Source organism: Salmo trutta, chromosome 1 (assembly GCF_901001165.1).
Source record: "Salmo trutta chromosome 1, fSalTru1.1, whole genome shotgun sequence".
Taxonomy (NCBI): domain Eukaryota; kingdom Metazoa; phylum Chordata; class Actinopteri; order Salmoniformes; family Salmonidae; genus Salmo; species Salmo trutta.
In genome coordinates, this window is record NC_042957.1 from 24037509 (window position 1) to 24049255 (window position 11747).

Consider the following 11747-nt stretch of genomic DNA (forward strand, 5'->3'; position numbering starts at 1 on the left):
CAGACAAACTGAAGGGGTTTAAGGTTTTAAGCAATCTTGGGTTAAATTAGTCAAGTAGTATGTTAAAGTAGGGGAGTTTAATAGGTTTGAAGTACAGTATTGTATCCAAGGGTAGCGCATGTTCAATTCAGTTTAAAACTAATGACCGGGGGGAGTATAATGGAATTATAAAGTATTTTTAGGTTTTGTTTGTAGTTAACGTTTGGGTTTTTGAATCGGTGTAGTATGAGGAAATGCTGACCAAGTGGTTATTTTATGGAAAATGGAGCGCTTAATTGTCTTTGGAAAAATCCTAGGGACAGGATATCTTAAAGGGGTATACACACATGGCATTTTGGAAGTTTTGTTTTCTGAGTTTTAATAAACACACGAAAAATTTTGATAAGGGATGTTCTGGGAACCTGGGATACAAATGTAGATAAAGTTCTTAGCTTTAATTTGTTTAATGTAGTAAGAAACACGGTTCTGAAAGGGTGGTATGACTTGTTGACCCCTCTGGTGACTTTTCCTGTGTGGTCTGATCAGCCACATTGAAAAGCCATTTGGATGGTGAATTTAAGGGCATTGGTGATATTGATTTTAAGGGAATTTGTAGAACTGATAATTATGATGAGTTAAAGTTCTTAGACACAATTGACAATTTGAACCAATGAGAAGACTAAAAGGGCAAAGCCTTAGACTAAGAGTAGGCTTCTTTAATTCTATTTTCCTAGAACAATAAGGGAAAAATATTTTTTCTGGGTGGAGTAAATCAGATGAGTTATTTTGATCTGATTATGTGATTTGAAAATATTTTGACCAGTAGCAGGGGTATTTTTTTACATGATGTAGATACATTTATTTTCCCTTAGGAAGTCAGCTGTTGTTGAATTCAGTATAAGAGATTTAACACAACAAGGCTGTGGAATTGATATATTAGTATTACTATATTTTGTTGTGAATAAGTTTAATAATGGTAGACTTATGTCAACAGGACAGGGATACATGACATCTGTAGGTGATCCAGGATTATTGAGGGTATCGAGATACATTTTAGTAGATATGCAATATCTAGACAGGTTGATTTTTCTAAAGTTCAGGAGTGCAACCAAGGAGACAATGAGACATTTAGTCAATATTTGGAAACAACCCAGATTTGATACTTTCTGTTATGAGAAAAAGCTAGAGACAGATAGAAGGGCAGACAGAGAGATCCTCCCCTGCACTGCTGAAACCTTGAGAGTTGGGGGCCAGCAGGAGTAGATAGGAAGAGAATTTGGTTCACTTAGCTTTAGGATATTAATTCATGGAGAGACTATCGGCTCCATTGGCAGGCATGTATTTTAGGTTTGATTTTAAGTTTATGTTTGGTAAATTCGCTAGGAGGAGATATGATCATTTTGTTGAAAGTAATTGTTACCCTAACTAAAAGAGCAATGAAAGCTTAGTTGGTTTCAGGTGTTAGACACTGAACCATTGCCCAGACACTTTTCTGCACTGTAGGCCGAAATAGTAGCATTGACTAGAACTGGTGAGATAAGAAAGGAGAGAAAAGTTACTATTAATATAGACAAGCACATAGACATTTAAAACCATACAAAACAGCACAGATACATCTTAAAGAAGATAAAACACTTGACAGAGAATTGTTACAGAATAGCTGAGGATGAAGGCCCCAGGGAGAATTGGACATGTGGAAAATAAAAGGGGGCAATCCTACAAGAGAAGGGCTGACATAAGGATAATTTGTTTAGATATGCAGCAATATTGATACATGGCTTGAGCCATGTATAAATAGGGGGAGTATGGTAGAGCAGACGATAGAACAGGTAGGATAATTACTTAAACAAAAACATTTTTTGTAGAATACCCATTCCAACATTTGGAAATTGACTTATTGAACTATTCCAAATTGAGGGGAAGAAGGGGTGTTTCACAATAACAGATAAGTATAGCAAATGGGTAGAAGTGTTCCCAACTTACTTGGTGGACATGATTATGGTAGCTAAAATATTAGGTCAAGATATTATCCCTAGAGTTGGTTTACTGGGATCTCTCTCTTCAAATGATGGATGACATTTTAGCTAATCAGGTAGAGCCTATAGAATGACAGAGTTAGAGATACCAGAACAGGTAGACATAGAAGTTGAAGAAATACTAGCAGAACACATGAGAAGGCTGTTTGTTAACCAAACCCGTATGTCCAAGATTTTGTGTCCAACAGGTTAATTACAGGAGAAGGTGATACACTCAATCCAACTAGGAGACTGGGTGTGGATCCAGTCCCTGAGGAGAAAAAAACTGGAAGCAGTCCCGTTGGGAAGGCCCATACCAGGTTCTGTTAAACCACTGCCTTTGCCATTAGAAAAGCTGAGAGAGTCACTTGGGTCCACGTTATCCACTGCAAGAAGGTATGTACACATATCCACTGCTGATCACACACAGAGTTAGGAGAAGAACCGATACCAACAGGGTCCGGGGGTTACCTCCTTAACGAAGATTCCCTATCCCGACCGTTCATCACTGTGTGTGCTCCTAGAGGTGTGAGTATGGGGTGGTACCTAGCAGATCGACTAAGGGCAGGAGAGGGTTGGCGGTTTTTGAGAAGAGTAGAGACTCTGAGCTGCATCATAGTCTAATCTGACTGATACATTGATCCACCACCTTCTGGTACAAATCATACGATACCGTTGTCATTGAGAAGAAGTAGAAGATAAACTATATAATACACTGATGAGTGACATACAGAATAAGGCATTAAAGAAAATCAAGATGTAGAATTTAAGGTAAACATTAAACAATTTCCTGGGGAAGCAGACAACTGTACATGAATTGGGGTTGGCCAGATTGAAGTACTCAGCCAACCCACCTCGGTTCACCTAAATTCCGGATGAATACCAGTGTTATAGATACAAGAATGGCACCGAGAACTTAGATGATTATAATGGCTGAAAGTAATCGTGAATGTGACTGACTTAGGTTTGAAAGATGAATAGGAAATGTTTAACCTCACAGCACCTATAACTGATGAAGGGTGGGCTAGTACCAGCAAAGGCCGCATACGACGGAAATTACCACAAAGGGTGGTTAGGACCTTGATCCCTGGGGTTATTGGTCCAACCAGTTCGAGTTAGTCATCAGAGGCCAGTTATAGGAGGCTAAAGTAGGGACAGGAGGAGTTTTGACCAGGATGGGAGTAGCTTTGTCTAGATGGATGCTATTGGCATCCTCAGGAAAGTTCCAGATGAATACAAAGCTATGAATCAAATATGTGAAGTTTTTAACCCTACATTATTTTGGTGGTTGACAACAAATAAAAATGTGGATGGGATTAATGACATATTTTATAATCAACAGAGATTCATGAATGAAAACGGGGATGCAGTAAAGAGGTTCTCTGACCAATTATCCGCCACCCCCCTCATGACCTGGTAAAATAGACTGACTCTCGATATGTTATTGGCAAAGGAGGATGGTGTAGGTAGAATGATTAGGTTCATTGCTGTACGTACATTCCTGATAACACAGCCCATGTTTGGTAAATGGAAAAGTGTTGTAAGAACTGTATTATGGGCTGCTTTCACCGGTATGAGTGTTTGTGTTGTGTGGTTGTTGTTTGGTCCCGTGTGCGAGAGGTCTCATTTCCAGGATTCTGGAGAGATTGATAACGGAGCAGATGGGCAACCGGAATGATGCCTTTGATGGAAGTGACCCCAGAGGACACTGAATCCAGCTCTGGGCAATGATCATTGGTTTACTGTTGAGGAAGCAGAACCTACTTACATATTTCAAGACTAGATGTGTCACGTCTCTTGTGAGACGTGAAGAGGGGGACTCACAAAATTTGTCTTTGACAAATTTGTGTTTTACTCCAACCTTGTGTAATCAGTTCGTGTAATGTTATTCTTCCGGGTGTGAAGGTTTTAAGTTCCTGGGTGACTGGTACCCAGCACATGTTAGGTGTAGCCGGAAGTTGTCACGTCTTTTAGACGTGAAGAGGGGGACTAAAAATGTGCTTCTGCAAATTTACTTTTAAACTTGTTTGGTGGTCACGTCTCTTTGGAGACGTGAAGAGGGGGATTTGTAATAAATATATTCTTTATGTCTCTTGATACTAATGCGATATTGCCTAAACACTGCCAGTAACCTTACACAATCATTATACCAAGATAACATCTTGCAGAACAGTCAATCCTAACCACCCACACACACACACAATGCCTGGTTGTGGGGCCGCTCAAGGACAGGTGTACGGGAGGGGCTGGTAGCAGAAACTGTCTTAACTGTAGCATAAAAACAGGCACTGTCCTTGGGTGTCTGACTCTCGGGTACACACATGAAGATAAGCTAGAAGTAGTGTAGGCTGAGTAGACTCCTGACACACACACACATCCCTGAGGGCTGGGTTTCAAGAACAAAGAACACTGTCGAGCCAATGAGAAGTCGACATTAGTCGGGGACGGGACCGCCCTCAACACTCATCGACCAGTCAGGAGAGCGAATCTACCAGACTCAACCTACGTCATTTCATTATTGTTACACTGTATAAAATGTAAACACAACATGTTTTCGGGGCTCTCTTCTGCTGACTCCTTAAGAGGTGACAGAACGAGTCCGTGCACGCTACGCCAAATATCTTTGTATCTTAATAAAGCTGCCTTACGATAATTGAATCCACCCTGTCCGGCGTCTTGACTTGGTCTCCTTCTCAAGTAACTGATCATCAACAGCTACTAACAGCTTACTACACAACATACACTTAGTATTACTTTCTTAGCTACAGTATACATATCTCCCTTGCATATTACATCCTTTACGCAGCAGCATACAAGACATTTTTGGACTCACCTTGTGAAAGTGGCGCAGCGGTCCTTTGTGGGCAAATTTTGTCATCAAAGTGCCATTTTCTGGATTTATGGTGGGAACTCTGAAAAAAAACACACAGCCACTCCATTGAATAACAGGCTAACGTTAGTGGTTGCTTTGCAATGCTTGCAGTTAGCCACTGATTCCTTTCAAACGACTCATTGTTGAATTTACGATTTCCAACTTGTGTAATCTTTATGTCCAATGGCCGATGAGCACCGATACATTTTATCTATAATTTCTCTTCATTATTTTTCTTCATATGACAACGATTAAAAAGGATTTGCCAGTAGATTGTCAACTTGATTCATGATGATGATTGCTAGCTAAGACTTTGAAAGTAAGATGTTGACATGATCAGTCCAATCAAAACGACTGTACATATAACGTGATTTGATGTCCTTTTATCTGTGGCCAATGACCTTGAGCCTTCTTGGAAGGGCACTTGTAATAAATCAAATCAAAATGTATTTGTCACATGCGCTGAATACAACAAGTGTAGACCTTACTGTGAAACACTTACTTTACAAGCCCTTAACCAACAGTGCAGTTCAAGAAGAGTTAAGAAATATTGACCAAATAAACTAAAGTAAAAAATAAAAAGTAACACAATAAAATAACAATAACGAGGCTATATACAGGGGGTACCGGTATTATAACTCTATGGCAGGACCCAAAGGGCTGACATTTTGGATGTCTACTCTTACTAAGCACTGAACCTTAGCGATGACATACTGTCCCCATGAGTGACAGAACACTGAGCCAATCACGGCACAATGCTCCTATTTTCTGCTGGCTCGCCCCACCACCACAGAAAGCACTGAGCTAGGCTGAAACACCTGCATTTTGGAGCTGCCCCAAGAAAACAAAAAAACAGACCATGTGTGTATGCAGATTTATTAACTGAATTATATATGGGTTTTTTTACGTTGTTTGCAAACTGATATGTGACACGTATTAATGCCAACATAACATGCAAAACAGGCAAGCCCCCAAAAAATATAGATATCATAACGAACCCACAAATGCTGATGCTCCAGATACTCAACTAGTCTAAAGAAGACAATTTCAAAAGGGTTTTCTAATGATCAATTAGCCTTTTAAAATGATAAACTTGGATTAGCTAACAAAAACGGGCCATTGGAACACAGGACTGATGGTTACTGATAATGGGCCTCTGTACGCCTATGTAGATATTCCATAAAAAATCTGCCGTTTCCATCTACAATAGTCATTTACAACATTAACAATGTCTACACTGTATTTCTGATCAATTTGATGTTATATTAATGGACCAAAAAATTTTGCTTTTCTTTCAAAAACAAGGACATTTCTAAGTGACCCCAAACTTTGAACAGTATTGTGTATATATACACTGCTCAAAAAAATAAAGGGAACACTTAAACAACACAATGTAACTCCAAGTCAATCACACTTCTGTGAAATCAAACTGTCCACTTAGGAAGCAACACTGATTGACAATACATTTCACATGCTGTTGTGCAAATGGAATAGACAACAGGTGGAAATTATAGGCAATAAGCAAGACACCCCCAATAAAGGAGTGGTTCTGCAGGTGGTGACCATAGACCACTTCTCAGTTACTATGCTTCCTGGCTGATGTTTTGGTCACTTTTGAATGCTGGCGGTGCTTTCACTCTAGTGGTAGCATGAGACGGAGTCTACAACCCACACAAGTGGCTCAGGTAGTGCAGCTCATCCAGGATGGCACATCAATGCGAGCTGTGGCAAGAAGGTTTGCTGTGTCTGTCAGCGTAGTGCCCAGAGTATGGAGGCGCTACCAGGAGACAGGCCAGTACATCAGGAGACGTGGAGGAGGCCGTAGGAGGGCAACAACCCAGCAGCAGGACCGCTACCTCCGCCTTTGTGCAAGGAGGAGCAGGAGGAGCACTGCCAGAGCCCTGCAAAATGACCTCCAGCAGGCCACAAATGTGCATGTGTCTGCTCAAACGGTCAAAAACAGACTCCATGAGGGTGGTATGAGGGCCCGACGTCCACAGGTGGGGGTTGTGCTTACAGCCCAACACCGTGCAGGACGTTTGGCATTTGCCAGAGAACACCATGATTGGCAAATTCGCCACTGGCGCCCTGTGCTCTTCACAGATGAAAGCAAGTTCACACTGAGCACGTGACAGACGTGACAGAGTCTGGAGACGCCGTGGAGAACGTTCTGCTGCCTGCAACATCCTCCAGCATGACCGATTTGGCGGTGAGTCAGTCATGGTGTGAGGTGGCATTTCTTTGGGGGGCCGCACAGCCCTCCATGTGCTCGCCAGAGGTAGCCTGACTGCCATTAGGTACCGAGATGAGATCCTCAGACCCCTTGTGAGACCATATGCTGGTGCGGTTGGCCCTGGGTTCCTCCTAATGCAAGACAATGCTAGACCTCATGTGGCTGGAGTGTGTCAGCAGTTCCTGCAAGAGGAAGGCATTGATGCTATGGACTGGCCCGCCCATTCCCCAGACCTGAATCCAATTGAGCACATCTGGGACATCATGTCTCGCTCCATCCACCAACGCTACGTTGCACCACAGACTGTCCAGGAGTTGGCAGATGCTTTAGTCCAGGTCTGGGAGGAGATCCCTCAGGAGACCATCCGCCACCTCATCAGGAGCATGCCCAGGCGTTGTAGGGAGGTCATACTGGCACGTGGAGGCCACACACACTACTGAGCCTCATTTTGACTTGTTTTAAGGACATTACATCAAAGTTGGATCAGCCTGTAGTGTGGTTTTCCACTTTAATTTTGAGTGTGACTCCAAATCCAGATCTCCATGGGTTGATAAATTGGATTTCCATTGATTATTTTTGTGTGATTTTGTTGTCAGCACATTCAACTATGTAAAGAAAAAAGTATTTAATAAGATTATTTCTTTCATTCAGATCTAGGATGTGTTGTTTAAGTGTTCCCTTTATTTTTTTGAGCAGTGTATATATATATATAAAAAAAAAATTGCAAAAAAATGTGGTGCTCAAAACAGCCCTGAATGATGGGTTGCCATTGTCTGTGTGTATTTCAACTACTACGGTACAGTATTTCTGCAATCCTCAGCACAGTGAAATGACCGTAAAGTGCAGTATTATTTCTGGCCTCTGGGGGTCATTGTTGCACCATGTATGCATTTTGCATCCCACATTAAACGAATTTACTTTGAAAATCTGGCAGACTGCATATTTTCTCCTCGAAGCATTATGCCTTACAGGAAGGGACTATGACTATGTGACTGTTTTTCACAATATTGTAAAGCTCTCAAACATTCAGTTCAGATTCAAATTTAAGAGGAAAACGTGTAACAGATCCACTGAGAAGATTAAAAAACGGATGTATGTCGTATTACTTCGCAACGCTTTCAGAAAACTATGGTAATTGTTGGTTTTCAGAATATCACACATTTGCAATTGTTTTGGAAGCACTGCAATGTTTTACACACCGTGAGACTGTAGGATGTCACCAATAATTTGTTGATGGGATGGCGTGTCGTGTACCGTTAGTTAAACCAATAGCCGACGACAGAAACATGAATTCATTTGATTCTCTGTCTTCGTTGTTTAAATTCAGATTTTGTTTGAACGAGCCGTACACGGATCGATCATCCTGGCTGTTTCCGCAGACTATAAACCATAGTGACCCCTCTAATAAAAACACTGGCAATTAGTAGAACATCACGAATGAATGATATGTATCTGAAGAAATTTCTGCCTGCCATTTTCTCATAACGTATTTATTGTTATCATAAAAACAATTAATATGCTAAATTGGTTCTCATGCGCCACCTATTGATTATATAATTCCACCCGGAAGCAGGGTAATATATGAATTTCCGGTTATGTTAGCGTGTCTGGACCAATAACGTGTGTCTGGACTCCATTAGGGGGTTGCAGCTGTTTTGAGAGAAACAACAACAAAAACGGAGCGACTGAGGGGACTAGTTACCACAGAGTCAGTTCGTTCTCAGCCGGTTACGAAGGCTGAATCCTGGGAGCTAAGACCTCCTTTCCCACCCGGGGCTTCGCCGGCTTCTAATCACGGCCGCTCTCGGTGAGGAAACTCTGGCCTCCGCTTCCTTCTCCTCCGGCTCGGACACCGACGGAGCGTCGCCGCCCCCGCGGAAGAAACACCGAGCCTCGGCGGCGGAGGGAGCAGGAGAGCCCGGGGCTTCAACAGTTGCGACAGGCCTTTCTGGAGTTGTTTTGGGATTTACTACTACTTCTCCACATCACCAAGCCACCTCTGCTATTCACTTTAACAGAACCCCTGTCAACAATCTTAGCGGCAATAACATGCAATCAAACGGGGAAGGACAAGGACAGGATTCGGAGCTTTCCTGCTTGAACAGCGCACAAAACGGGGAGTCATCCTCGGCGGTGGGAACGCACTCCAATGGGGTTCTAACCAGCACAAACAATGGGAATAATGTTGGAGCCGGACTGGGGTCTGGGACCTGCGTCGCCTCCACATCCTCGGGATCGGAGGTTGGCTCCATGAAAAAGAAGAAACGACTTTCGCAGTCTGAGGAAGATGTCATCCGATTAATAGGACAACATCTCGACGGGTTAGGGCTAAAGTAAGTTTACACGATGTGTCATTCGAACGAAAAGCTCCTGAAGTATACAGGCACATTAAATATGATTTATTTGTAAGTGTTTTGAGCGAAACTGCATGGCGGCAGTTGATAACTGAATTCTGCGGTTGACGGACAAACATGGGGGAGGGGGTAGTTAGCTAGCAGGCTAACGTTAGTTGAAGGAGAAGGGGTCCATCTTGCACAATACAGTGGTAGCTAGATAGCGCAACTAAATGTTAGCTAGCCTTCGTTATGGGAGTTATTCGCACGTTTATACAGAATTAAAAACACAATTTGGTTGGCTACATTTACCTCGAACCAACTTTCTTCAGTGAGTAGCTAGGCTAACTAGTTAGTTGAACTATGCGTGTTGTGGGTTGTATTGACGTTATCTAGCGATATATTTTTTTTACACGGATTGAAATCGCATTACATCACCTTGTAATCCAGCGAAACATCCACAATGACTTGTGTGGCTACAAATTACGTATATAACCATAGGACGTATTTGACCATAACCTGTCACGAGGGCCGATTAAATTTGGCCTGTTTTATTTATACTGTGGCACCATGTAAAGTAGTTTTCTGCAATGAAATATCTGCACTTACAGGATAGCGCAAAAGTGCGTAGGGAGAACAACAATACCCTGTTTTAGAGATTCATTTTTCGTTCTGTGTTATCCCTTATTTGTCCCTTTCGATGCTTTGGTTTTATTATTACGTTGACATTTGGTGTTTACAAAGGGAACGTCGGTATGAGTTTTGCTTGATGAATTATTGTAAAGTAGAAAAACGGACGGGGTCATTTTGTATCCACTCAGTGGTTATTTTGAGTGGCGGTCGTCTTCAACGACATCAACCATTATATCTATAATACCGCCCCCTTATCATACCACTGCACTGTTACGTTTATCTTTCTAACTACTTATGTGATGTGATCAGACGTTGTCATCTTTATTTGTCTGCAAATAATAGTCTATCACTCATGTCAATGTCAGTAGTGCAAATAAGGACGCACAACATCGCAATTTATAGCACTAGATGCACTTTAAGTCAAAGTGATATTTAACTCGTTTTATCATTATTGGTGGCTGGTGAAGTAGTCAGAACGGCTTCCCCACTGGGGTATGGTTTCATGGCGGCGCTTGAATTCGCGTCTAACCAGCAGTTTTAGATTAGAAACGTTGGTTGAATCTAATAATAGATGGCGCAAGCTGAACCCATCAGGACTCGGCAGGAAAACGACATTTTGAGCCCTCCATGGCTAAATTGGCCCCTGTCACCATAATGAACTGTTAATGCAGTGTTCGATAGACCCAGGCTGCTACTGCTCGCCACTGACTGTGTGTTTTATATGGGCAATATATACATGCATTGTCTGCTATGGAACTGACGACCCTACGTTTCAAATGTGGAACGCAAGTGAGAACCTTGTCGGACTCAGCAGGGTGAAGCTGAAAACACTCTGCTGCGCCACTCTTCTTTGATACCTGAGGATGATGTCATCATGCCTTGGCGTCAGTACACCCCCTCCCTCCACTCCATTTTAGCACAGACACCTTTTCAGCACACTTATAGCACTCAGTTGTCTGGTCTAGAATGATAACAAATGCCACTTCTCTTATTGCTGGATTTGGTTTAGATGTCTGTTTTTCTCCCTCAGTCATTCCTTTGTCTGTCTGGTATAACATATCAGGTCCATTGTCTGTCTTGTTGGCCAATATTAAGCAAACGTTTGCTATAAACAAACATTTAGGCAATCAGTGTTTAATCCACCTCTGTGATCAATCCGATTTTGGGCTGACATTTCAGTTCCTTTACATTCTGTCTGTTCTTGTCTGTCTTGTTGTTCTAATGTTCAGTTAACGTAAACATTGAGGTAATGTTTCCCCCCCTCTCTTCTCCGTAGTCAAACAGTGGACCTGCTGATGCAGGAGTCGGGCTGTAGACTGGAACATACCTCAGCCACGAAGTTCCGCAACCACGTCATGGAGGGGGAGTGGGACAAGGTGGGTCCCTGGTTACCATAGTTACACCTGCACCTATAATGCTACGCTTAAGTTTAGAGACAGTACAGATAACATGGTTCTGTTACAAAGTGGAAGTATCTATCACGTGTACAACACCAACGTTAGGCTACATATGGAGTTAATGAACAGTGCTATTAATACACATAGGTGCCAATCAATAAAAGATTGGAACTTTGTGAAATAAATATATATATATGTACGTTCCTAGTAAGGGGTCTTCAGGAATGTGTTATTTGATCATAAAACTAGCTCCTTTGGCTGAACTTTTTCTTCTACATTGACACA

General features: G+C 42.1%; 1 protein-coding gene across 2 annotated transcripts in view; it reads left to right on the plus strand.

Moving 5' to 3' along the window:
- The first annotated feature begins 8684 nt into the window (after positions 1-8684).
- Positions 8685-11747, plus strand: part of LOC115191688 (WD repeat-containing protein 26) — a 23455-nt gene continuing 20392 nt past the window's right edge. For both annotated transcript variants that reach the window (XM_029749537.1, XM_029749543.1), the window contains exons 1-2: positions 8685-9432; positions 11342-11441. In XM_029749537.1, coding sequence (XP_029605397.1) covers positions 9149-9432; positions 11342-11441 — 384 coding nt within the window. In that variant the 5' untranslated portion in view covers positions 8685-9148. The remainder of the gene's footprint in view (positions 9433-11341; positions 11442-11747) is intronic.